Source organism: Coffea arabica, chromosome 3e (genome assembly GCF_036785885.1).
Source record: "Coffea arabica cultivar ET-39 chromosome 3e, Coffea Arabica ET-39 HiFi, whole genome shotgun sequence".
Classification (NCBI taxonomy): domain Eukaryota; kingdom Viridiplantae; phylum Streptophyta; class Magnoliopsida; order Gentianales; family Rubiaceae; genus Coffea; species Coffea arabica.
Window position 1 is genome coordinate 48,866,393 of NC_092315.1, and position 27,990 is coordinate 48,894,382.

Genomic DNA, 27,990 nt, shown 5'->3' on the forward strand with positions numbered 1-27,990 from the left:
CGAGCTCGAGTTTGAAATTGTCAACTCATCGAGCTCGAACTCAAGTTCGAGTTCAATGAAATTATGTCGAGACTCGACTCGATTAGGTCAAAACTCGATTCGATTAGATTCGCTTCCAGCGCTAGTGTAAACACTGTTAGTATGTATAAGATTTATTCATATATAAAATAGTTTCTGATATATTGTTAAGAACTTTAAGATACAAAATTTGGCAATGGCTGTGGTCAATATTGGAGTATTATGAATGAAAATTGAAAACTCGTGATATACAAAAGAAAATGATTAATCTTGTATTATGTTGATTGTGTGTATATGTTAGCGATTCTGAACATATATCAGATATTTTTTGAAAAAAAAAAATTACATGCTAAGTAACATACAACTGAAACAATAGAAATAAACTAAAATATGATTCACATTCCTACGACTAAAAGATGGTTCACTTTATTGAATTTATTTATGGATATAGAACTAATAAACTAAAAGATGACTCAATTCATTGAATTTAATTTAGGAATTTTTATATTCATATCAATTGCAATTTAGATGATATGTCCTGATTTTCAATCATTTTTTTTTTTTTTATAAATGGACTCTAATTTCAGTTTTCAATTTCAATTCTTACAAACGCATTTGCATTTGTATAGACATTACAGTGTCAATGTACAGGATTCATTCAAGGCAAAAATAATAAATAAATAACCAAAAAAGGAGTTTTGTAGCGAGTGTACTGAGGCCGGTGCAGCATTCTTGTTTTTGTTCACACTAATAAAAATCAGAACAGCAAAAGTCTATCTCCGTCCTCATCGTTCCCATTCTCACTCACGCTCTCTACTTCCCACTCCGCTTGGATTATCTATCAAATTTCTCTCGCAGGTATATGAATAAATGGATTCCACAAAAAAAAATAAAATGGTGTCTGTTTTCTTTATCTTTTTTCCGTGATCCAGCAGATTGTATTGTTCATTCAGATTAATTGCTACTACTTTGTGTTTGCTTCTAGTCCGTACTCGTACTTGTGAATTTGGGAACTTGTTCCATGTCGATTCAGTTCATTCATCTCTCTCCCTGTTTTCTGTCATAAATGCTGCTGCTGCTGCTAGTATTGCATTCTTGGTGCAGATCGGATCTGATCGAAATTTTTGGTTTATTTTTTTTTTAAAAAAAGTTTATGTCTTTCTGGGTTTTCTTTTGGATTGCTCGTTCACTCATTGCTGAAAGCCAGATCATTCTTCAGTGTCTGATATGTTCTCCCTGTTTGTATTCTCTATTTCTTTTTTATGGCTTCTTTTTTCTTTTGGTTGTTGTTAAATGTTTTCTTTCATTTCTGCTTCTTTATGCTCTTTTTGTAGTGAATATTATTAGTACCATCTGCCAAAGACCGTAGCTTTAACGCCCATCGTTTGCTCATTGCTTTTTCTTGCTCTGTTGCTTTGTCTCCGGAGGATTTCCTTTTCCATTTGCGTCTGTCTTAGTTAAGACACTACCACTGTAATTTGCAAAATGAGTGTTAATCAGGTTTATTACTCTGATCTTGGGGGTTGGGATGAAATTCTGCTTCAGCTTCTCCTCTATAGCCTATACTGCCACCCCTTAACTATTACTCATTCATTCTTTTTCAAGGGTTAGCATGGTAGTTGCTCGTCTCTTTTTATTCATGCTGCTGGAATTTTCTCTTACAAACTTTTACCAAATGTAATTTTTACCTTAACCTATTATTGATTTTTTTTTGGTTTACTTCTTTTGCGACTCAATATGGAGACAAAACTTGAGTGAGTGCTAGCTAAAGTAGTCTCATCGAAACTGGTTGCTCATAATATCCTTTTCTTCCCGTACTTGTATAGCTTCAGCTACTTTGTTTTTTTCAAGTTGCCTAGAGTAGTTCCTGTATATTGTATTAATTTGTTCAAACTTTAGAGCTTGGATTATCAATTTATACTGTAAGTTGCTTTCTTTCTTTTTTTTTGTGCTTACTTTTCTGCTTTATCATTCTTCTTTACTATTCTTCTATCAAGGCATGGCATCTTCTGATAACCCAGAGATAGTTGAGAGGGCCATCAAGGAGAAAGAGGAAAAAGAAGACAAAAAAGATGAACAAAAGGGCGGATTTCTTGAGAAAGTGAAGGATTTCATTCAGGATATTGGAGAGAAGATTGAAGAAACCATTGGATTTGGGAAACCCACTGCAGATGTCACAGGAATTCACATCCCTTCCATCAATCTTGAAAAAGCAGATATTGTTGTTGACGTGCTTGTTAAAAACCCAAATCCCATTCCAATCCCTCTTGTTGATATCAATTACTTGGTTGAGAGTGAAGGGAGGAAATTAGTATCTGGGCTGATCCCGGATGCTGGAACTCTCCATGCACATGGTTCCGAGACTGTCAAGATACCACTTACTTTGATATATGATGACATTAAAAGCACCTATGACGATATCAAGCCTGGCAGTATTATTCCTTATAGGATCAAGGTTGATCTCATAGTGGATGTGCCTGTTCTTGGCAGGCTAACTTTGCCAGTTGAGAAGACTGGAGAGATTCCCATACCATATAAGCCTGATGTTGATCTTGAGAAAATTCGTTTTCAGAGATTTTCTTTTGAAGAAACTGTTGCTCTACTGCATCTGAAGATTGAGAACAAAAATGATTTTGAGTTGGGGCTCAATACACTTGACTATGAGGTTTGGCTGTCTGATGTGAGCATTGGGGGTGCAGAACTCCAAAAATCAGCTAAAATTGATAAAAATGGGATGAGCTATGTTGATATTCCCATTACCTTCAGGCCAAAGGACTTTGGATCTGCTGTTTGGGACATGATTAGAGGAAAAGGCACTGGCTACACCATCAAAGGACACATAAATGTGGATACGCCTTTTGGAGCTATGAAGTTACCCATCAGCAAAGAGGGTGGTACCACTCGCTTCAAGAAGAACAAGGAAGATGGAGGCGACGATGACGATGATGAGGTTTGTGGGTTCTTAGTGTTTGTTTGTCTTTTGGTGTGTCTTTTTCTTCCGTCCAATGTTGTTCAGGCTTTTTCATCTTTTAACTTCATTTCTGTGATGATACAGTAATGTATTTTTCATCTTTTAATCAGTCTGAGTTATACCATGGGAATTGACCTGCAAACTCTGTATTTGCATAATGTTGAAAATATTGACTTGACCAAATTATTGCTGGTGATAGATTCAGAAAGTATTTAGTGCATATATTGAACAAAATGTGGGGTATTTATGTAAATATATGTTGTCATCGATATTGGGTACTACCCAAGTTTCATTTTTGAGATAGGCTAACTAGAATGCTGGAATTGATGGTTAGTGCTAATTTAGAAGAGCTAGCTAGTTAGATGCTAATTGAAGATGTAAGTTCTCAAGTACATCTCTATTGCAACCCTTGAGATGCATAGCTCTCACGTGTTCTAGTGAGCATTCAATGATTAGGCTTTGGTTTTTGGAACCACATGTTTCGAGTTCATACAGATTTTCCTCCTCTTAGCAACCCACTAATGAAGTCCTCTGAACTTTCACAATTAGTACATTCGATAGTCTGAATTCCGAAAGATTGAATTCTTAGATGCTGAGTGGGATACATATTGATCTAATGCATAATTTCACGAACACGTCTTTAGGAACTGTGGTTAAGGTGAATTCTCAGTATGTTGGGAACATAAATGAATGACAACGCAACAAAGATAACGCTTTTTATTTTTACAGTGATTTTATTCTACAACATGATATTAAACATATCCATGACTGTGTAGCTAATTGAGATCTTTCTGATAACCTTTGAATGAACAAGCATTCATCACTTTTTGTGCTTATAGCATACTGCTGCAGGGGACAGAAATGTGTTGCTTTTTTGCCAGAATCATTTGATTGCCCTTGAGTTATATATGTTGGTTTTGAACTTAACATATTATTGCCCCACCTGATATAGCTGGGGCAGTGAAATATCTTGTTGTTGGACTTTTTGCAAATGTTGGCTGAGGAAAGAAGTGCATTGGTTTCAGAAGTCCCTCCCCACTCCCACACCCCCCACCCACCCCCCCCCCCCCAAAAAAAAAAGGCGCCCCACCCCTTTCCCTTTAAGAGTTCCCAATGGTCCCTCGCATCGAAATATTGTTAACAAATGACCAGTAGTTTTCTAAGTCTTGGGACCATTTCCACCTATCATCTTACTATTTTCGTACTGTTTCCTGAGGAATAGATGGTAAGGGAAATCTTTTGACATTTCCTGTAAATTTCAGCTTCCTTTTCATCGTTTGGAGCAGAGAAACTACAAAATAAAACTTTATGTGAGAAGAATGAATCTGATCCCTTTTTATCGGAGAATGATTCTGGTAGAAAAAATGGGAAGGAGCAAACAATTTGATCGATTTTTTTTTAACACTTTCCTAACCGTATTTCGTATCTCATATTTGTGTCTGTTGTCCTCCTTTCATATGGAAACCATCTTAACATCACTTATTAGTCTCTTGTTTGCTTCACTTTGGAGGCCTGAAGTTTAGATGTCTGCACGTGCTTATTATCATATTACTTTGAAACATTGAATGTGGCAGATTTAGGTGGTTATCAAGAATCATTCAGAGCTACAATTTCTTTTAATATCTAGCATGATCTGATATCAGTATTTTTAGAAATAATGAAAGAACTAAAAGTCTACTATATTCTGTAGGAGGTCTTGCACCGTGTAGGAATGTTATTAGATAAAATGAGCTCCAACCCCTGAAACTGTAGGCACTAGCTAATACAAACATTGAATCTGTGTTCAGCATCAGGTGCCATCATAGATAGATAAAGAGTCGATTTGTGTTTGTCCTGTTGCCTTACAAATCTGTCAACCTTGATATTGGCAACAAGGAAGGCAAACTAGAATGATTTCCCTGGCTTTCTGAGCTTCTTGGAGTACGTTTTTTTTTCGTTCTGTTGTTTGCATCAGATTGGATGTTGGATTAACATTTACATTTTTTGTTCTACAGGAGTGAAGACAATCTTGGTAGGGGAATATGGAAGCCAGAGCTGAATATGTGCTGTTGGTGAGGTAGTACTGCCTTAATAAATTAATTTAACTCGAGCTCTGTTGTGTACCTCAAATAATGCAAATTCTGTAATCTTGGAGGTGTGTTTTTTTGAATCATTTTGTGGCTGTGGGTGACTTTGGTTGTCTGTACAAGTTCTCACTCGTTCCATGCGCAGGTAATATCTGAGTGTAGTGTCCTGGTTGACTGGATATATTTTCTTGATAGAGTACATAGTGAGGCTATGCAGCATCAGTATATTATGCTTGTTCTCTATATTACCAGAACAATTTTATACTTTTCTTTTTTTTTTTGCTCTGGATGATGGAATCGCCCCCATTGAACTGTCTGCTTGAAGTTTTGGTACAGGGAAATATGTCACATCGTGTGAGAACATTCCAGCTTTGGCTTAGAATTGCAAGTATGAGTTGCCTCGGTAGTTTTTAGTGATGGGACATTGAAGCTTTTGCCAGATAAAATTTTGACTCTGAATTACACAACATGAAGCCTGAGAAGCTTGCCTGATGCATAAGTTACTCAGCCAAGTTGACGCATTACATTACGAGTGTGTGACAGATTACAGTACAGGCTTTCCTCCAATTCAACGAATGTGGTATTTTTGAGTGGATAGGATGGGATAGAAGGTTGTAGGTGAATTGGATTTGGTTGATGATAGAGCAGAGGAATGGTCTGAGTATGAAGTATGCATGTTTTTGGGGTCTAAAGTCGTGGATTTGCAAGTTGCACACGGCAGTGAGTGAGACGGAGGTGGTGGAAAAGGGAGGCATAATCATATATATGCAAGTTGGACTTTGGCTTTCTATGTACGTAATATATATTTTGTCTTTCTTTGACTTTGGGTGTCTAACCTGAGTTGCTGGATGGATGGACCAAGAAGAAGAAGAAGAAGAAGAAGGATGATAACTAAAAACACACTAATAAAACGTTGCAAGTAGGCAAAGGAATCGGCGTACTGACGGACGCTCTTTGAAGTTGATTTTTCCAACTTAGAAAAGAGGCATAAACGAAAAAGGGGATTTTTTTTTTTTGGGGGGAAGGCCATTGTGTGTACGGCAGATTGAATTTATCTCTTGCTCTTGTCGTTGTTCAGGTTCTAATATAATATTGGAGATCCTCATATTGAAGCTTGAGGGTAGGTATAGCCGTGTGGGTGGGTGGGTGGCCGGAGGTTGTGAGGACGGTGGGGCTTCTTCTACTTGTTGTTGTCGTCATTTTTTCATTTTTTTGTCGCAACGATAATATTTGTATAACCTATTCTAGTCTAATCTAAGGAGAGGGAGAGCCGACAAGATTATTCGGTCGGAGGAAGCCTCAATTAAGTGGCAGCCACAATTTTTTTCGTCGTTAGTTAATATATGATACTTACTAACATTGACGAGTCATTTGAGAGTAGTATTCAGAGAGCTGTAGTGTTTGGAGGGCCATTCTCATTTTCACTCCATCGGGGCTTGAGGGCCCTAAACCCTATTTTCACTCACCCTTACTGCAAATTTTTGTTTCAAGACTTGTAATAATAATAATAATAATTGTAGTGACTCGACCCTTACGTGGCTTTGTTTGGATTGTATTTTTTTGAATTTTTTGTAAAAAAATTATTATAGTGATTTAATATATGTGAAGTAAAAAGGTGATTAAAAAATATGTTCACAAAAAATATAACAATTTTCCAAACAACAAGTATAATCTTCTTATTTTGTTTGTGTTGCATGATGGGGAAACAAGTTGCAACCTACATTATCATCGCTAAGGATGCACCTGCAGGCAGGATCCCCCGTTATCTTAGATTGATGATCAGCAAAGAAGAAGCAGGGTAAAAGTACTCATAAAGGATTTGAGTCATTTGGGTGGACTAGTCAAACCGTAAACCCAAAAAAAAAACTCCAAAAAAGAAAAAGAATTCACTTCTGCGACCTGATCTGAATCCCAGTCACTTATGACAACCAACGGAACGGAGCCAACAGTCACATTTTGAATTCGCTCAAAAGAAAGCAAATAAACGTGTAAAATCCATTTATTTATATTCTCCTTTTCTGCGAACCATCCATCGAAATTTTGCTGCTTTAATGGACTGCACATCAACACGTGATGAGGGTCTCTTTAATTTAATGAGCACGAAGACATGTAATTCAGGTGTTAATTTTTTTTTAAAAAAAGAGTAAATTTAATTGGAGAAAGTATATAAATGCAGAGTAAAAAATTTAGGGAACTCATAAATAATTATCACAGTTTGTCCACTTTTGGTCCCTAACCTAAACTTTGCCTCTAATCGATTTCTGAACAATTAAAATTGCACAATTTAAAGAATTACGACCATTTTAGACGTAGGTCTAGCAAGAACCAAAGGGCATTTTTATACACAACCTCTCAATCAAAAAGCATTGGGAGCAAAATTTCAAGTTCGGTTTTTCAAAGATTTGTGGAGAAATCTTATGCAGAGGTTAAAGAAAAATGAAGGGTAGGGGGTCGGTTAGAAACAATACTTAGATCGGGGATTAAAATTAGACAACGGTGATAGTTTAGGGATTCTCGGATTTTTTGACTAACAAACATAAATATGAATGTGGCAGAGTAATAATTATTAGTATGTGTATTCTCTGTTAGGTGTGATTTAAGTGCATTAACGAATTATTGCCATGGAGCACAGTTAATTAAAACCCTTAACACATAAAAAATGTGAGATGTGATTTTCAGATTAAAAACGCTAGGTGCATGAGAAATAATACCAACAAATGGGAAAGCGGGAAAGGAAGCAGCACGACATGAGATGGCATTAGCAGTAGTTGCAAAGCAGCTACATGAGATGGTATTTGATTCCGTAATTATAATGGAGTGAGTCATGAGTGTTCTGGTCGGTGGGCAGAATTCCCTACTTGCACTGAAGGATATTTTCTGCATATATATATATATATATATATATATATATATATATGGACGGCGACAAACCCACGTGTGCCATTTGTTTTGCTTTCTTCGTCTTGTAATGGTGCATTAATCCTCTATTCGCGGTAGGTATATTAATCCACTTTCCTCAAATCTGCTTCTATTAGTAGTTCCAAAGATGATCATAGTGCCGCATAGAATTTGATAATATCCTGTTATTCGTGAAAGATTAAAGATACCATCACTTATAACGAATTATAGATGGAGAGAAAAAAAAAGAATCAAAGAATTTAGTACCTAATTATAATCATGCTAAAGCTCTATAATGTTGCTTTTCTTAAAAAACACACACACACCCAATACACTGACAGTATATACACTATCATCGTTAGATGAATATCACATAAGTGAAATTTAGATTTGATATGTGGTATTCATCTAAGCATGACAGTGTATATACTGTCAGTGCATAGAAGATTAATCATATATATATATACATACACATACATACATCAGCTGCTTGCCTGCGACTCATTCATTAGTCATTATTATTTATGGTGGAAGCAGAAGAGGAATTGATGAGCAGATACAAAGCAAATTAGGAAACGGAGAGATGGTAGTGCATTATATCAGATGAGGATGGTGGTGCATTAAGCAGGAGGACGAGGAGGAGGTTCAATTCAATGAATTGCTGACCGGTTTTCCTAATTAGGTGCAGTTTGGTGTGCCTGTATATCTATCGTATACTATTAGGTGCTTTTTGATTTCTTCCTCTGCCATTGTGTCGTGCTTCGTTGGGCTACTTGCTTTCTTTCTGCCTTTTTTTCCCTTCCCTTCTGATCCATTGACGATGCATCATATCATCAATTACCAAACTTCAAGACCCGTATATCTTTTTTCTTTGGTTTCTGTTTATTTTATTCCTTCCCAAAAAAATGAAATAGCTGTTGTGTAATGTTTTAAACAAAAAGATTTTAGCTTTAATTGCTGTTTAATTGGTTAACAAATGGCAATAACATTTTTTTTCAACACAGGGAGTATTCCAACTTTTTGATAGACTAATCTCCATGCACCTTTGCATCCCGCCTCCAAGAACATACGAGCGATAGAGAGGTGATTCGAACACACGACCTCTAAACCTAATTAGACTACTCCGAGACTATCCAGTAATAGCCAACATATTTTGAAGACTGGCGGACGGACGCACGACTCAGTAGACTGACTCCGGAGAAAGATGATCGATCGGTTGTGGATTTGGTCAATAAATAAATACTTTAATGCAAAGGTGGCTGCCGGGACTATTTACGTACGCACGAGTACATTAACGTGGAAGGGAATCGACAATAGTGAATTTTAGTAAGTACTTAGTAATTGTCGTGAGACGGATGGGTAAATTCAATGGAAGGGCGGATGCATGCGGCCTGACTAACTCGATATGCAGGATTCGTTTGACCGATGACTTGAGATCATGCCAGTGCCACAGCCAGCCGTCCCCCAGCAAGACAAAATTTACTCACCATGTTCTCTCTTATTACTTATTACTACTAAATTTATTCGTGCCCATCCATTCAAATAAATTGAAATGATTGAAGTTTTTCTATTTTGAATCGTGTTAGGTCTAATTCCTATTACTTTGGCTGGAATACAGGCTTGGTGATCAGTTGGACCTTTGATGACTACGAATTCATGAACGATTTGAATCTCAAAATTGGATATTTTCTTTTCCTAATGATATAAGTAAGAAAATACAAATTGATACATCAATATTGAGTTAAAAATTCCTCTCCATTTCAATTATAACAACAATTATGAGTATCTGTGAAAAAACCTGCTAGTGGAGGCTGGCCTCCTAAGGATAAGACATAAGGCTAAAGAGAGAGCCGAATATATGGATATGGATATCTTAAAATTTTACATATGGATATAAATGGGCTATCCAATAATACTTATTTATTAAATAGGCATTATTAGGTAACCCATCAAATCTAATTAACCCATTTAAAATTGTCTTCCCTCAAGCATCCTCTCTTCTCTCACTTTTTTTTTAGATTTTTCATTTTGTCATAATGTTAACTACTTTTGCATTATTATTATTATTATTATTATTATTATTATTATTATTATTATTATTTGCTGGTTTTATCTTATCATTTTATTTTCTCGTAGTTTGCTACCTTACTCATTTTTCAGTATTACCAATTTATGACAAGTTTTAACATCTTTTCCTACCTTTCCAAAATGAAATTCTAAATTTGCACACGAAAAAAGAATGCTTGGGGTTCAAAGTTGTTTGATTAAATTTTTATGTTAACTTTCATAGGATTTAGTTCAAATTTTTATATTCTTATTGTTTAATTATTAAATAGTATGTAATTTTGCGACGTAGAGTACGAATGGAAAAAAAATTGATAATTAGCCTTATTGAGCATTATAAGTAAATATTTAAAACTAATGATGGGTGCAAAAGGTGGTATAAATTGATAACTTATTTTGCGAAAATGAATTCAAATGAGTTTATAAAAATTTAAAATAAATGGGTTACAAATGGGTAATTGGGTTACCTAACTCATTTTTCGACTTATCTATTTATACCCATCTAATTAAATGAATATAAATATACTGACTCACTTATATCCATTACTCATTTTAACTAACCCAAACCCGCACATGTTTGTTTGGATTGGCCTTTATTTTTCCAAATATATTTGCTTACATCATCGTTACAATTTTCAATACACCTTTTTACCTTCTCAATTACCTTTTCATCTCATATACATCACATCACAAAAAGTGCTACAGTAAAAATATCTCAAATAACTTACAATCCAAACAAACCATTTGACACCTTTAGATATTACCATCAATTCAGTAGTATTTAGCATTTTGTGGACTATACTTGCTCCTAAGATTATACTACTCAGAATATTATAGTGTAGTACTAGTATTTACTACTAATACTCTAGAACTCTAGATTTGATTCCAAGAATCGATAATTAAGGGAGGGTCCGTCTTGTTGGAACTTGGGAGCGGGATCTCTCTCTCTCTCTCTATATATATTTATACATACATAGATACATATCTCTCTCCCAAGACGTAGTACTGTGTGTAGTGGGGGCGGGGGAGATGGAACGAGTGATGAGATGCCGAGTAACGTAGCAAGATGGGGAAAGAAAAGATTGCGCAACGGCACCAACAATAATAAAGAAAGCAGCGATGAATGAATGCATAGGGAAAAAAAAAATGGGAAGTTTGATTGCTGATGTCCAGGGGAGAAGAACCTTGGCCTTGGGCGTACATCCCATCGAGTTTCCAACCGAGAAAACATCAACTTGGTCTTTGGACATGAGCAGCCCCCACTTGTTTGTTGCTGTTCACTGAACCCAACCCCATTCCCCCCAATCCTCCTCTTTTTTCTACCCCTCTCTATCTTTCTTGGTCTCTTTCCACATAGATTATGCCACAAATATCCTGCACCGAATCATATAATTTAGTACTACAATTCAACCTCCCCTCAAGTTTATGATAGTTTCACTTGGCATCCATAAAGTTTTAAAAGTATTACTTGCCTCCCCTAGTTTCAAATTTTTGTAACATTCTCAAACCGATTCAAATTATAAATACTTATCTTAGGGAAGAGAAAATAATTTCTTTCCAACAGTACCCTTTTGTTGCCTTACTTTTCTTTTTTTTTTAAAAAAAAAATGTGTAAGTATGATAAACAGACGCTAAAAATTAGGACAAAAAGCATGGAGATGTATCTTTCTTTAAAGAGACAGGATATAACAGTCACAATCATAAGCGGTATGTTTTTCTAATGTGCAAACAAATAATAATAAGAAACATCATATTTTTCTAAAGTACAAACAAATAATAAAAGTTTATTTGCCAGAATTTTTTCCCTTTAGGGTTTGTCCCCTAAAGTCACATAACAAAACATAAACCCATTATTATTATTATTATTATTATTCTTTTGGAAAAATTGTAGATTTCTTCAGCAAAAGTGTTGCAATTTAGGGTTTTATCTATGATTTTAAAACTTCAATATTGGGCTCACTTTCATTTTATCCATGTGCTTATTATTGTGTGCCTTTAGATTACTAAATGAGAATCAAAAACCTTTCTTTTATGTAAATTGTTTTGAGCTGATTTAATAAATTTTATAAGTCGTTTAGAATCTTTAATTCTTATTTATCCGGATCCATGGCTTGAAAATTAGAAAAAGAGATCAATGTTTAACATTACATTTAAAACTTATTTGAGATGTTTAGAAGGCGAAAAAAAAGATATTTTCAAATAGTTTTTAGTTATTTATAATTTGTTAAATTTAAAAGTTGTCTCCAAATCATCGATAAGATTTGTCAAGCTATTTTAAATTGATTTGTCATTACATCTATAGGACCACAACTAAAGGGCAACTTTGGAATGAAATGATTTTCTCCTTCCTAATCTTACACCGTTTTAATCATATAATTTTACAAAAATTTGAAAATAAGGAAGACAAGTCATTTTTTCTTATAAAGTTTATGGGTTCCAAGTGAAATCGTCAGAAAATTGAGGGCAGGTTTCTGAAATCCAATCTCACGATTTCTCATTCCAACTTGATTCATTCCACCTTTCAAACCAGAAACCACCCCATCTTCCCCCTGATTTCCCTTCCCTGATAATGTACCGTACCCCTTCCCTTCTTCAAATAACTTGCGTTAACTCTCCTCCTTCCTCCATCCCTTATGATCACAGTCTTCCTCATTCTTTCTTTCTCCGATACCAACAATTCCCTATCCCCGAATAAATAGCTTATTCCATACATTATTATTATTATCAAACTCCTCTTCAAATTTGACATTTGTTGGGGAGGGAGAGAGAGAGAGAGAGAGATAACAGATATTGAGGATCCATTTTATCATTTTCCTCCTCTTGTTCTATTGCATCTGCTGCTCATTTCCTGGGCTCTTCTCAATATCAGAAGAGATTCGTTTCAGGGTACTGCAAGAAGGAGAATAAAGTAATAGTCAGCCAAATCAACAACTGATATTAGGAATAAGCAATCATCAACTTAATTGGCAATTATCAGGAAATCTGTACCGCATTGAGATTTTAAAGACGAAGCTGCTTCTGCTGCTGCTGCTGCTTGATACTACTGAATTGGTCGGTTGTATTGTATGTTGGAAATGGGTAGTGCTGCACAAGGAGGGCGGCGGCCTTCGGAGGGAGCAAGAGACTTGAGATTGTTCCAAGACCATCATCCTCGGCATCATCATCATCATCATCTGTATTCGGCCGGCGGCAGTTTCATGGATGTAACGACGTCTGCTGCTGGGAACAATATCAATACCGGTGGCCGGGGTGCTAATGCTTTCCCTGTGAAAAAGATGATGAATGGAACGACGACGGAAGACAAGAGAACAGAATACAGGCGGTCATTGTCCCAGCAGGGGAAAAAGGTGTTCTCCGGCAGCTCCGGTTATCTGAGCTTCCAGGGGCTGTTTCTGTTGGTTTGCCTGACGGCGTCATTGCTGCTGCTGCCTCTCGTCCTTCCACCGCTGCCGCCTCCGCCATTTCTCCTGCTTCTGCTTCCAATCTGCATTATGGGACTGCTCATGGTCTTGGCTTTTATGCCTTCATACGCTCGGGATGCCTCCTACGCATATCTGTAAATCCACAGTAGTGTTTCAGGATTAAAAAAAAACCCCAAACATCCCATCATCCCATCATTCCATTTCCATCCTCAACTTTCCCCTCCCCCAATTCCAATTAGTCAGTCCATCTCATAAATTTTGTCTACTCAATATATATTCACAGAAATACAACACGGTTCTTTTATTTCTTACTATCATTTATACATATGTTATGTGGTGCAAAATCAAGAGAAAGGGATGTTGTTTTGAAGACAGGCCGGGGAGGAAAAGGGACCTTTCGTCCTTTACTGTTCAACATCGGAAGGAAACGAACAAAATTGTGGAATCTGACATCTAAACGTGGAGGAAACGCGGATTAATGAATTCCAAACTGATTTTTTTTTTTTTTTGTTTGTCGTTAAATTTACAATCAAAAGTTTAAAACTTTTCTTCAATCGAATTATTATAAATATATAAATTGCTTTTTCTCAATGCAGATGAGTTGTAAGAGAGTCAATTTGGATCATACCTTTTAGTGTAGCAAGCCTTGATTTCACTGTGATTTGTAGTTCAGACTTGAATTTGAGCTTGGGATCTCAATCAATTTGATTTTCTGTTCTAGAATTCTATTTAAGCCTTAAGAATTAGCAACAAATTTGAGATTGAACTTGAGATGGAGCAATTTGATGCTATGTTCTAGACTGCTATATATTTCAGCCTTATAGCTAGTTTGGAAGGGCAGATTTGGTGAGAAAAGAAAAGATTACAAAGGAAAGTTGAATCTTTCTCACATTTGGGACTTTGGATAGGAAAGAATTGAAAAGAAACGGAAGGATGTCAGCTCCCTTCCACGTCAGAAAAACTTTCTGCCCAAAATCGGCGGAAAACGTGAGAAAGTGGAGTGAGTTAAATGAATTATACCATATGCCATTTTTACCCTTAAAAGATTAAAATATAACTATATAACCTAATAAAATTCTCATGGTATCTTAAGATTTAAGGGTTTTTATGTAAAATTGAATCTTGTCTTTTCAATTCTCTCCCTTCCAAACAAAGGAAAGTTATTTCATCTCCTTTCTTCTCCAAAACTCCCAAATAACATGAAAAGATATTATAATCTTTTCTTTTCTTTTCTTTTCTTTTCTAACTTAAGGTTTCTGTTCTTTTCTTTTCTTTCCTAAACTCCCAAACTAGCTATTAGAATTAGCAACAAATTTGACATTTAATAATGTTATTAAAAGAGCGTAGTATTTTTCACACACAAGTGATCATATATATGATTTCAATCTCTTTATTTCATTTAATTTTATGCAGCGGTCAGATTTCAATTGACGTTTGGTTAACTTGTAAACTCAAAGCAAGGTCGTATAATTCAAAAAATCATTCCAATTTCCACTTTGCAGCAGCAAACGAGCTGAGTTTGAGACGAGCCGAATTTTAGTTTAGTCGAACTGAGGTCGAATTTTACCAAGTTCGAATTCGAGGTCGAACTTGATGAGTTTCAATGTAAAACTCGAGTTTCAATTCGACCTCAAATTTGACCCTTGTTGAGTTAGAAGTCGAGCTTATTTGAGCTTTAAAATGTAAAAATAAGTGTCCTTTTTTTAAAAATAAATAACATAGTCATTTGTCCATAATAAATAATAAAAATATTAGGAATGTAATTGGAATTTCACTATAATTATATACACATGCGCACATAGGCGTTCGAGCCACTTCGATGCGCTGAATTTCTCTATACTCCACTCAAATTTGATTACTCGATTTGATCTGACTTGAACTCGACACGACATATCTACTTGTTCTGTCAGTACTACCCATTAACTGAGATGATGGATCCATCCATCCAAGCCTAAAAATTTTAGAGTTGGGGTGGAGGATGTCCGGATAAGAATAGACAGGCCAGGCCCAAGGTCAAAATAGCGAAACAAAACAGTTGTGCTTCTTCATCTTCTTAGGTTTATGAGCTCAACACCACCCGCGTGTGTGTGTGCGTGTTTTTTTTTCAGTGTAATGCTCAACGAGTATTCCTGATTCCTGATTCCTGATTCCTGAAGATCATAGATGCAGCAGCAGCAAACAGTTTAACATAAAGCAGCTGTGGGTTTGGGTTTGGTCTTCTTCTCCTAACTCCTAAAAAGTCAAGTGTATAATTCTTCTCTCAAAGTCCGTCCAGCACTAGCAAGCAAGCCGCCATCATCATCCTCAACTCAACTGAATCCAGAGACAGGTTAAACTCGCTTAAAAAGTACCCTCTCCACCACAACCACCGGCCGTCCAGGCGTCCACCGCCCACGCCTCCGCCTGTGATTCTTTTTGTTGATTTCCATATTAAAAGTAGCCGGGCTGCTGTACTACTAGAAGTAATAAGAAAGAAAAGAAAACAAAAAAAAGGGTTTAGGGATGAAGTTGGATGTGGACGTGTTGAGGTACCTATCCAAGGATGATTTCAGGGTTCTCACCGCCGTCGAAATGGGAATGCGCAATGTCTCTTTTTCTCTCTCTCTCTCTCTTCGGCTTCTTATTCATCTTTGCTTCTTCTTTTCTAAATTGCTTTCTTTCTGTTATATTTTCAGCACGAGATTGTTCCCTCAGAGCTAATTGACAGAATTGCCTCCCTCAAGTAAGTCCCCGTCTTTTCGCTCCCTTTTCTATACTACAACTATTCTCGTTTCTCACTTCACACTTACGGCTATATTCACAAATTTCACCTGCTATGTGTTATTCAACTCTTTTCTGCGCCTTAGCTTTCTGCTTTGTCTGAAACTATTCCTTCTTACTTTTGCATTTTGAAAGGCACGGAGGTACTTATAAGGTCTTGAAGAATTTGCTCAAGCACAAGCTCTTGCACCATGACTCCTCCAAATGTATGTTCCCCCCCCCCCCCCCACCCTACTTCTTACTTCAGCTCCACGATTGTTGTCATTCTCATGCCCACTGAGTTATAAATTTGTAAATCCTTGTGCTTCCTGGAAAAAAAAATCTTGATTGAATTGTACAACAACAATAGTCTGATTTGTTATTATCTTTTCTATGATGTGTGTTAGATGATGGCTTTCGACTCACTTACCTCGGTTATGATTTCCTCGCTATCAAAACCTTGGTTAATCGGGGAGTTTTCACTGCCATTGGTCGTCAAATTGGTGTCGGCAAAGAGTCTGGTAACTTTGTTGTTTACTTAAAAATCCCTACTTTTCCTTCGTATCTTGAGTTTTAACTGCTCTCATTCTCAATGTATTGACAAAGACTGTTGAAACATTTTGTCCCCTTATTGAAGATATTTTTGAGGTGGCCAAGGAAGATGGCACCGTCCTTGCAATGAAGCTGCACAGACTTGGTAGAGTATCTTTTAGAGCTGTCAAGTCTAAGCGTGATTATTTGAAGCATCGCAGTAGTTATAATTGGCTCTATTTGTCGCGCCTTGCTGCTCTCAAGGAATTTGCCTTCATGAAGGTTCTTCAGCTCTCTCTCTCTCTCTCTCTCTGCTTGTTGCTTTCTGCTTTTCTGATTGTGACATTTAGCTGATAGTTTGACTGAGCAGGCTTTGGAAGAACATGGCTTTCCTGTTCCACTTGCAGTAGATAGCAACAGACACTGTGTTGTTATGTCACTCATCCAAGGATACCCACTGTAAGTGCTTACCAATAACCGCAAATAGTTTAAAAAGATGAACTTTCTACTTTCATGTTAAGACTAGTAGCTCCAATATAAGCTTATGCTTGTAGGATTGCAGTGTTTATGGCTAACCCAAGTTTGTTTGTCAGTCTAGGCTGAATTTAGCTTCATATTGTTTTAACTTTTGGGCAAAACTTTCAAATATCAACTAGAATACATGGAAAGCTTCTCCCCTTATGGACCAAACTTCTGTTGCTCAACTAGTCTGGGCTGGCACGTGTCAGGAATAATTTCTGTTAGGCGTTACTCATCAGGATGGAATTTGTATTGAATGTTCTGCTGAAACTTAAGAATTAGTCGGTATCTGCTGCAATAGCATCTTTTCTCTTAAGTATCCCTTATTTGTGTACCTTTAGATTTCATGCAAGATGCTTTTCTGGCACAGTTAAACGTTATTTCCTGCTGTAATGTAGTGTACAGGTTAAGGAACTGCAGAACCCAGATACGGTTTTTGAAACGATTGTTGGCCTTGTTGTTCGTCTTGCTGAGCATGGGCTTATTCACTGCGATTTTAACGAATTCAACATCATGGTATGCTGATAAGTATTATATTACGTGTGCAATATTTGTCATTTGTACTTATTAGAAAAAGGGAAAAAGTAAAAGAAGTCTCCTGTTTTTTTTGAATTTTCTTTTTCTGATGGGCTGTTAAGGTGCCTATCTGTCTCGACTGTCTTTACTTAACCACTAATATTTCTGGCAACTTGCTTACCCAAAAAAGAAAAGGTTACTTTTACTTGTCAAGATAATTAGGTAATTCCAATGCTGTGACTGAACATAGCACTTCTATTTCTAGCTCCACATGTGTTGTGCCTTGCCTTTAACCTTGCTGTTTTGCTTGTGTTAGATTGATGATGATGAAAAGGTGACAATGATTGATTTCCCACAAATGGTGTCAGTCTCTCATCACAATGCTCAGATGTATGTTTATTGCTACTGATGTACACTCTAGCTTGTCTTTTTATTTTGTCCCCCTTGCTTGTTGCGTCATTTCATTCTCTAAATACTGTCAATTGTCATCATTGTTTCTTATAAGAGTTCCAACTTTCAGGTACTTTGATCGTGATGTAGAATGTATCTTCAAGTTTTTCAGTAAGAGGTTAGTGAATTTTTTCTGCTAGCATTGACAGTTTGATGGCTAGAAATCTGACTGGAAAGTTGTTTTAGTAAACTGGCAGTATGTACAATTGGACACTGTACTTCAGGCATATTGACCAGGTGACTTAGTTGATGTGCTGATATAGCCATTGCTAATTGATTGCTCACAAGATAATTATGGGGTTGCAACTGCAAATAGAAATTAGGCTATACAATGATATCCAACAACGTTGTAGCATTAGGGGATTATGTTTTTTGATATGGTCATGTTAATTCATTTGATGCTGGAGTTGGAGGAATCTGTTGGAAAAAAATGACTTTAGCAGCTAAACTTTAGAAATCTGTTATCCAGGAAACAAAAATAAAATGGTTTAGTGATGGCTTGTCAAAGTTTTCTTAGGGCTCATTATGTCAGAGGTTTTTCTGTGTTGCATTAATATCATTATTTAGCTTATCTTTTATCTTTTCGTACCTGGCATAATTGTTAATGCGTTTGTCTTACTTCCTTTTCTGGTAAACTGCTGCAGGTTCAACCTGTCTTTCGAGGAAAATGCTGGTCATTCGGATGATTCCAAGGTAGACTCAGAGGAAATTGGCAGGCCTAGCTTTGCTGATATTAAGAAAGTTACTGGTTTCTTAGACAAGGAACTTTCTGCAAGTGGCTTCACTAGAAAGGATCAGGATGATATTGAACGGGTATGAATCGGTTTTTGCCATTTTGCGAATGATGAAATTCTCAATAAATGATCATTCTTTATTAGAAATTACAAAAATTAAGACTCCTAAGGTAACTACAAAAATCTCTGGAGGCTTGGTGCGGTTTTGAAGTTTGATATGTGGTTTTAACATAAACTAATGATTTATACCACAATCGACTTGAATGTTAGGGCTTCTTGATTGCTGCCTTGGCATTAATTTTTGAACTCATTGATTGTACAAAATGCGTGATACTGACTGATTTTGGGTTACATATATGTAATGCATAATATTGCAGTTTACAGGAGATGAAGTTGAGAAGGATCTGGATTCTGATGACAAAGAAAGTGCAGATGAGCCCATTGAGAAAGATGAAGGACACTTTGAGGTATCTGATTCCTTGAGCTTGTTGATGGTAGTTTCTTAACAAATTTCTTGATTGCTAATGATTTTGCTGATCAAGGAAAACTTTCAAATCAAGGTTTTCTGGTTTATATTTTAGAGTACCTGAACTTTGTGACATCAGTTGGAATTTGGTGGCAAAATATATCATTTAGATGTAAACAGGCTGGAAGTAATGGGTCTTTATGCAGATTTTGTATTCGAACTCAACTAGTAAAAATGTTCCTAAAATTCAGTTTATAGTTTGGTTCCTACTTGCTGCTGTTACAACTCATTTGCCTTGTGTAGCTATCAAGCTGTGACATGTCAGCAATTATTAACCTGTGAATATCATTCTCAACTTGTGGTAACTGGGGATGATACTTGGCTCAGGATCATTTTGGATCAAAATTTTATTAGCGACTAAAAGGCAATCAGAAAATTATCCAGCACTACTCTAGGGATGTGTGGGAAGTCCTGATTTAATCTTATTGGGTAATAGAGAAATTATATGTTATCTCTGCTGTGGCACCATGATCGTAGACTTTTTTATAGTTCCATTTGATGTTAGTGCTTTCAGTAATACTAGTTTAGTCATCATGATTCCTAGTGAAATTGGAAGCATATCCTCAATTATAGCTTCTCATTTTCATGTGGATTAGATCACATAACAGATACCTTTTGTTCAATTGTCAGTCGTTACTATACTTGATTTGACTATGTCATCTAGCAGGCTTTTGCAGTATAATAGATGTCATAATTTGATTATTTTTGTTGGGATGCCTAACTCAATGTTGGTTATCGTATTAGTAGTGCCAGCATCTGAATTAACTGGAAGCTATACAAGCAGTAACTAGCGCCCTTCAACCTTCGACTTGTGTTACTTGTTAAATGCTTTCTTGGACATTCAAGATATCAGTCTTGATTTAGAAACTTGTCTTTTGAGCAAAGAATAATTTTTATTGCAGGAGGAAGGTAATCCAGTTGAACAGGGTGAGACTTCTAAGGAAGATACAGAAATGAAACAGGATGTTGTTTCTGAAAATGAGGGACCGAATGATCTTGGAACTGTTCCTGAGGAGGGCAGGCAAACTGAGCATGAGAATGAGCCAGAACTGACAAAACGTCTCAATAAGCAGAGAAGGCGGGCCATTCAAGCAGTCCATGGGGGAAGAAAGAATTTTACATCTAGAAATTCTTACAAAGATAAGGGAGGTCGGTCCTCTCACAATTCTAAGATTCAAAAGCAATTGGGCAACTGGTAAAGTTTGCACAAGACTCGTCAAAGGAACCCTTGTAAAGATGAAGATGGAATTGCTTTTAACGGTGTGGCTGGATTCAATCGAGTCCTGAGATGAGAACCTCTTCACGTGGAGTATTTGCCGAGAATTGAAGGCTAAGAAGAGCTAGGAGTAGTGTTAACGCTGCCCAGTAATTTATTCGTTCTAGTTTTGAGTTAGATTGTTTGGTATCTGCCTGCCATGTTTAAATTCACCGTCCGATGGTAAAACAAGTATTTATGGCCCATAGATTGTAACAGTTTTACACATTTGAAATATAGAGAACTATTATCATCTAGAAATACAAATTTGAGGGAATGGTTCCAAAAGGGATTATAGAATTTTAGCTATACTGCATGCTAGAACAAGCTGCAACTTCCCTCAAGAGTGCAAGGAATGTAGTAGAAGCCGCAATTCACAATTAACAATTGCAGCAAGACATGACAGTAAAAGAGCAAGATTTCGCACGTATTCTGCAATTGTCATATTATCGCGAGTCATTTGCATCAGCAAGTCTGATGTCAGAAGCTGAGGGGAGTGGCGTTTCATGCAGTTCAGTTTCAGGTTCAGGTTCGATTTCTCCGGCAGCTTTATTAATGTTCTTTTCCAGCAGAGTTCTACTCGCCGACTCATTCTGTGTTTGTGTCATCTCTACCGAGGGAGACTCCTTGGAACCAACTTGTGTGGTAGAGGCATTCACCACTTTCCTCATGCCCTTGTTCTTTCTTGCCTTTTGAGCCCAACCCACGAGTCCTTCTTGAACGTGTTCCTCGAAGATAGCTTTCTTGAATGTACTTCCCATCTGTATATATATTTTTTCCCCAGAAAAACAGCAAGAAAAACATGTCAGATAGGTGGATCTTTGTCAATGGACTCCACTAACCAACCACAGAAGCCTAGATGAAACGTAGCTTAACCTGTGTCACAATTGCATACAGAGGCAATGTACTGTAACTGCAAATGAACTGCACAAACGCCCTACATACACAAGAAACATTAGCAGCTTCAATTAATAACATTTCCTACACTCTTCATCCCAACTAGAGAGAGATTGAAAGGCGGTGATTATACCCACCCTAAAACAAGTCTTGGGATGACAAAACCAACTGCTCCCATGATGCAAGAATCAAATTTGTACTGAGCCTGTCATTTGGTGCAGCATTGTGTAAATCTTTTCCTTTTAGGAGGGGGCAGAGCAAAAAAGAAGCATTGAAAAATGAGATGATTTCCTTACCCACGTCCAGAAGAAAATAGCAATCTCAAAGGCATTCTGGAATAAAATGATATGAATCAGATGCAGGACAAGTTTTGGGCGGTTAAACCAGAAGTGATCATCTGAAGGCCTGACTACCAGCTCCCCTTGAACTGCAACATGTTTCTCAGCGACCTCTTGAGCTAACTGTGAGATTACATGCTCTAGTTTGGTGCCCACAGCAAGCAACAGCTGCAAAGTTCATAGGATATCTATCTCACTTTACCGCAAAGAAGACAAGTTAAATACCATATGTCTTCTAAACATGGTATCCAAAATTTTGATGGGACTTGATTGACTTGGATTTATGGAGATCAAGGAACTCAAGGCTTCACCAAGTTGAAAAAGAACAATTTTTTTTTTTTAAATTTTCGTGCATCCATAAATGTGTCAAACAACAAATGCGTTGCCATCTCATTTCTTCAGAGAGAAAAAAAAACATTTTTTAGTTTGAGATATTAATTCTTGTATGCTCTTATCTATGTAGGTAGCAGTAGCAGTGTATACTTACAGCGAAGGGAATAAATGATATCCAAAAATATGTATGCCAACCTGCAGGAGATGCATGAGAATTCTTGTTAATCAGTATATCATTTTTCACACTTCACATCAAATGGTGAGCAGGTGAGTTTTTTTGGGGATTAAGTGAATCATCTCACCATACACATTCAGCAAAAGAAAGAGGACAACGAATAGCCAAAGGTACCAGCTGCATTTGAGACACGTCCAGAGTCAGTAGGATCCATCAAAAAGAGAAAAGGATCAATTCTAAAGTTCAAACGCACTTCTTGTGCATGCTTGACTAAGAAGAGTAACCAAAACACTGAAGCTTGGTCAAATCACTCATATGCCAGAACATGATTCAATTCTGAAGGAAGGTAACAAAAGATAAGGAGCTGCCTCTTCAAAAAATCATAACAACATAGAAGAGAGAAAGAAATGCTTTCATTGTCCACCGAATCAAATGATGGAGAAAAAGTCAAGTACAAAGAGAGGATAAGAACAAAAGGTACTGAAGGAGCGAAGCAATGAGAGAAAGAAAGAAGAGAAAGGGGCCAATACGTTCCTTTTTTAAGGTTGTACCACGAAACTTCAGCACTAATGTAGTTGCCAATGAATCACTTGCATTTTGAAAATCAAGATAATATAAAAATTGAATGTAATTAACTTCCCATCAGTAAAGTTTTGCAGCTTTATGCACCATGTTGCTGCTCATATCAAAATGGTGTACAAGAAAATATCATGCAAGTATTGAAGAGCTACCTGGTCTGTTTTCAACAGATATGGTGTGCAATGAGCTTAGTTTGGAGTTACCTTATTCCAACAACTCTCTTAAAATCCGCTTCAAGGGCACGTATCATGTACTTGTGAAAGTTAAACTTTGGATTTCCTCGACAATGAGTCTAGCAAAATTAGGACATCAGACAAGTTAGTGAATGAGTACAGAAACAGAAGTTAACTTTAGAAGTATAGACTATGGTATACTTCAACTCACCATAATGAAGCCAAATCGCAGAGTGGTATAATCCGATTCAGTAACTGACCCATAAAATTGCTTAAAAAAGGATTCCTGCAGGTGAAGGAAACATAAAAATGTTAATGAACTTAATTTCCTCAGTTAGAAAGGACAATCTGAAACTTCTAATCACCTTAAAAGCCACAAAAAAAGAAAAAATGTATTAGGCCCAGAATTTGGAAGCCATAATGGTTTGATTCTCATATTTTTTATTGTGATGCATGTGGCCTTGAGGTTTAGACGCCAGGCATTCGCACAACAGCAAGTTAATTTCTTCCACTTTGATCCAGGCATCAAATGTTCCAACCACAGAAACAATATCATGAAAACAAGGTATAAAACAAACCCACTCTCTTTCTGGATAAAATGAGACTTCATACATCTAAACTTTCTAAACCCTGAAATGTGAGTTTTCCCATTGGCCTCACACTTTTGGAATTGTTTTCAAGGTACATGTGCAACAATTAGGGAAAATCTAAGGACATGAGCATCTTGTCTCCACGGAAAAGGCCTTGAAAGAAAAATGAAATACTGCTAGAACCTGGAGCCTGTAAACCAGGTTGGAAACAATTTCTAATTAGATGTCGTGGAAATGCTTTGGTTCAGAAAGATATTGTACTTCCGTCGTATGAACCCCTTTATAGAAGCATGACAACATAGTATTGTGGCTTCTATTCATTTTGATTTTGATATCTGTTGATCAAAAGCAGGTGACTTTTTATATGTTCATGATTGAAATGAGTAGAGACCAAACTGTGAAGTCCTCCTGGCCTCTGGGATTGAACATTTTGTCTTTACTTCAACTTATATGAAAAAAATAGTATAATATAATCCTGTTGCTAATTGTGAAGAACCATAAGGTACAACCGGCATAGAGTCATGAAAATGTCTTTCAGTTAGGGTAATCAGTAGCTTATGTTGTTCCGCACATGCCTTGAAAGTGCAGAGTGAACGGCTCCAGTTTTTCAGATAAAGTTGGGTTCTTGTACATGAGGCATTTTTGGGGTCTACTGCTTCAGTAACAAAAATGACTGGGATGTCCACTACTTCAGTAACAGTAATGATGGGGGTATTTCCTCAAAACTCAGAAGTGGTAATCTTAGTGATTAAAATTCAGAACTACACTAACCAAGAGAATAACTAGGAGAGGGAACTAAGCATCTGTGTAAACTGAGCCCTGTATATTCATTTGTGTGATCATCGGAATTGTAATTTGAAAGTGGCACCAAACTAGAGCATTGTGTTACTTTCTGCATGACAGAAAACTGTGAACTTCTGTTTGCATCAAGAGAATTAGTGCTAAGCTATGGCAGACCTGCAAGTGCTGCTTCACCTTGGACATATTTACAAAAGCAGTTCATCTGGTGGCAAACTAGGCTCAGATACTCGGTCTACTTTCAACTTATACATTTTTTAAAGTTTATCATGTAGTCTACAGTGCAAGAGGAGCCATGATTTTGGGCAACGTATACCCCTACCTTATATCCTGGTGATGCTTAAATCCAACCTTTATGTTAAGATCAAAGATCAAGCCAGTTTGTAGTTCAACATGATGCATTAGAGGAAATCATATAACGAAAGTCATGTGAAGCATGAGGACGGTCATGCACAGAATAAATAAATCAGCAGACTTTTTATTTACAACCTAACAGCAGAAAAGTCTGATATATGTACTATATGCGCTGGAAATATGTATATAACTCATTAAATCACATTTGAAGATACAACAGATGTTACTTCGCCAGTTATCTGTCAGGTTTCTTTCCTTCTGACTTCTATCTGATTAATTTTGGAAGTCTCTCAATGCAATAGACAACCAACAGTTGTTACTGCATTGATGTTTCCTGCCATTGAGTATTTCCATCCAAACACAATGTCATTGAAATGCATAAGGTTGGCCAAATCGCGTAGGAGAACTACATTTGGAAGAGTGAAATTGTTTCTAGCACACTAAGTACACATACAATCTACAATAAAGGAAACAATTTTGTTGCCATTTTACTGTTTTTTGTTTTATATTGTTAAATTAGCAAGAAAGCAACATAAGTTTCATCACACATAATTCTTCAACTTCAACTTACCACCCAACCAAGTGCAGCCGAGTCCTTTCCAAGGCCCAGAAATCGGTCCCTGATGAAGTCATGTTCCTGGACGTGGGTAAATTTCATCCGCTCAGCTGCATAAGAAACATCTTAAGTTCCCAAGATTGCAACTTAAATTGAATATTGGTAGGTGAGAAATAATCAGTAGACTTGAGTAAAACATATTATTGCTTTCCCAAAAGCAAATGCTGAGACAGAATGGAAGCACGGCCCATGAAGACCTTGCACAGGGTGAAATAGTGCCTGTCATATGAGGTGACACTGATTGGGATGTTTGTTGCAACATGTATTGCTTATCAGTACATGAAACTTGTTTCAAGTGGCTTATAAGTACCAAATTGAAGTGCGAATATGCATTGGATATACATCGGATATGCGATGACTAGTGATTCCAAGAGTGCAGGGAGGAGAATCCAAAGCTGAAGCAGTACTAAGAAATTCAAGTACCTTGTTCAGGGTCATCTTCCTTTTTCTGAATAGCATCTTCCCAGAGTTTCCATTGGCGGATCTGCAGTTTGGAGAGAGAGCAAATAAAATTGATAACAAATAATTAATGAAGAAACTTGTTTAAATAATACTACCATCTCCTGATCAATTGCCCTGAAGTTGCATACCTTTGCACTGGCAAATAGAATTGTTAGCGCACAGAAGATGACATGAGAAACGGCCAGTGCAAATATAAAGATGTGAAGATGATGCAAAGCTGTGAGAGATAGCAGCGGTGCCTTCCCCTGATGCAAAAGGCAAGAAAGTGGTTAGGAAAATTTTGGAGTTAAAAGTCTGATGGATGATAATGCAGAAATTCCAGAACCTGGCAAAAGAAAGAGCGGGACTTAAAATTGAGTTTCAGAAGATTTCCCAATTAGCAACAGAGAGAGTGAGTGGCATATGTTTAACTGTTTTACTATATGAAATGAAGCATAATAACTTCCTCTGGAAAGTTGAGGAGAAAAGTCGGCGGGCGAAAGGGAATGAATAAGCTAGCTAGGCGGGCAACAAGGTCAGTAGTTAGCAGGGCAGTACCCTTTCTTCGCAGTAGCCTTGAGTAGATGATGCCTCAGCCAGAAGGCGGCGGTGGAGTCCTCCTGGTCCGGGAAGGAGAGAGGAGAAGAAGGCGGAGGTAGTCTGGAGGTGGGAAGTGGTTGAGGAGGAGGTATCATCTTTCTTCTTGCAGGGAAGCCAGTCGTCGGTCAAGTGCTTGGCGATGCATATCTCATTAATTCTGCTTTGGGACACGGTGAGAAGGAGAGATATGAAGCCCAGTAGCATCAACTCTGAAGGCCGAGTCCCAGGAGAGAAGATGATCGTTAAAAAAAAAAAAGAAGAGTCATCAATCAATCATTCACGATCATTTCCATAAAATTAGCAGAATGGCGTGGTGTGGTGTGGTGATATCATTTATGTAAAAAGAGAGATGGAAGGTGATGCAGAGGGCGGACCTTCCTTGATTTTGAGCAAGGCCTGATACAGCGGCTTCTGATTCTTCTTCAGCAAATACTGCACACGTACGCGGAAGAGAACCATCCATCACCATTCACCAACCGATCAAGAAGAATTTGTTAGTTAGCCCACGAATGCGACCAATGTTGTATCATGAAAGAAAAAATGAATGATGAATGGAAGGTTGGATGAGCAGCAGCTAGCTAGAGCTATCTAGCTAGCTGGGAAATAGGAGTAGTATATTATGCAGGGAGGCAGGCAGGCAGGAAATAGGTAGGAGGTACCTTGCCGGTATAGTGAAGGACCCTTTCGGCAAAGAGAGAGAGGGCAACTATAACGGTGCACACCAGAGCCACCACCCACGTCGGTGTATACTCCAAGGTAACTCCTTCTCCTTCTCCTCCTCCTGCCATGATCGATATTCTCAATATTGATGATGTATCCTTCTTTCCTTCCTTAGTATATATTACTACTTTTTAGTTAGGCTATATGCCCCTCTCTCTCTCTCTCTCTCAGAGGCTCAGGCCACCAACTAGCAATCGGTCCAAGCTCCGCCACCAGTACTCTCCTCCTTTCCTTCCTTGTTTCTTCCTTCCCTTCCTCCTCTTAGCTAATTATACCAGTAGTATATGTCTCGTTTGTCTTTTTCACTACTATTATATGTAACTAGATGATTACTACTGATAAGAGGAAGAAATACTTCAACTAGTCGTAAACTAGTAGTATTCATTTTTTCAACACGCAGGTTGATATCATCATCATCCAATAACTCGGCAATATAGTACATAAGATGAGATGATAACTCGGCAATTTGTCCCTTTTATTACCAAAAAAAAAAAAAAAAAGGGGAGAGAAGAGAAGAGGAGGAGCGTGTGGGACCATATATAGGACGACAAATCTCTGCGTTTCGACCCTGTTTCGTGAGGGAGTTGCATGATCATCAAAGGTTTCATTTATTACTACTATTAAGTACTAATAGTGCTCTAATACTAAATTACTAATACTAATAAGT

General features: G+C 37.2%; 3 protein-coding genes and 1 long non-coding RNA gene across 5 annotated transcripts; 2 read left to right on the plus strand and 2 right to left on the minus strand.

The window, feature by feature from the left end:
• The first annotated feature begins 717 nt into the window (after window positions 1-717).
• On the plus strand, window positions 718-5,298 carry LOC113735234 (uncharacterized). Of its 2 annotated transcripts, none has more exons than XM_027262250.2 (3): window positions 718-876; window positions 2,016-2,968; window positions 4,984-5,298. In XM_027262250.2, the coding sequence occupies exons 2-3, from the start codon at window positions 2,018-2,020 to the stop codon at window positions 4,987-4,989; spliced, it is 957 nt and encodes a 318-aa protein (XP_027118051.1). In that variant the 5' UTR covers window positions 718-876; window positions 2,016-2,017; the 3' UTR covers window positions 4,990-5,298. The 2 variants fall into 2 exon arrangements, with proteins under 2 accessions (XP_027118051.1, XP_071939758.1); XM_072083657.1 differs by lacking the exon at window positions 718-876 and adding an exon at window positions 1,796-1,940.
• A 7,114-nt stretch (window positions 5,299-12,412) lies between these two features.
• On the minus strand, window positions 12,413-14,601 carry LOC140038336 (uncharacterized). Its single transcript, XR_011842160.1, has 2 exons — window positions 14,068-14,601; window positions 12,413-13,571 (listed from the first exon to the last, which is right to left on the minus strand). It is a non-coding gene; the product is annotated as an uncharacterized lncRNA (long non-coding RNA).
• Window positions 14,602-15,503: 902 nt separating this feature from the next.
• LOC113735236 (serine/threonine-protein kinase rio2-like) lies at window positions 15,504-20,997 on the plus strand. The gene is made up of 12 exons (XM_027262253.2): window positions 15,504-16,025; window positions 16,115-16,161; window positions 16,335-16,405; window positions 16,586-16,699; window positions 16,816-16,991; window positions 17,080-17,168; window positions 17,627-17,744; window positions 18,061-18,134; window positions 18,265-18,312; window positions 18,839-19,007; window positions 19,306-19,395; window positions 20,357-20,997. The coding sequence occupies exons 1-12, from the start codon at window positions 15,942-15,944 to the stop codon at window positions 20,651-20,653; spliced, it is 1,377 nt and encodes a 458-aa protein (XP_027118054.1). The 5' UTR covers window positions 15,504-15,941; the 3' UTR covers window positions 20,654-20,997.
• LOC113735235 (MLO-like protein 1) lies at window positions 20,891-27,712 on the minus strand. The gene is made up of 14 exons (XM_027262252.2): window positions 27,263-27,712; window positions 26,978-27,035; window positions 26,562-26,812; window positions 26,153-26,269; window positions 25,986-26,046; window positions 25,518-25,612; window positions 23,416-23,490; window positions 23,235-23,323; window positions 22,580-22,629; window positions 22,432-22,472; window positions 21,903-22,112; window positions 21,744-21,811; window positions 21,586-21,646; window positions 20,891-21,470 (listed from the first exon to the last, which is right to left on the minus strand). The coding sequence occupies exons 1-14, from the start codon at window positions 27,389-27,391 to the stop codon at window positions 21,156-21,158; spliced, it is 1,620 nt and encodes a 539-aa protein (XP_027118053.1). The 5' UTR covers window positions 27,392-27,712; the 3' UTR covers window positions 20,891-21,155.
• Window positions 27,713-27,990: the final 278 nt, after the last annotated feature.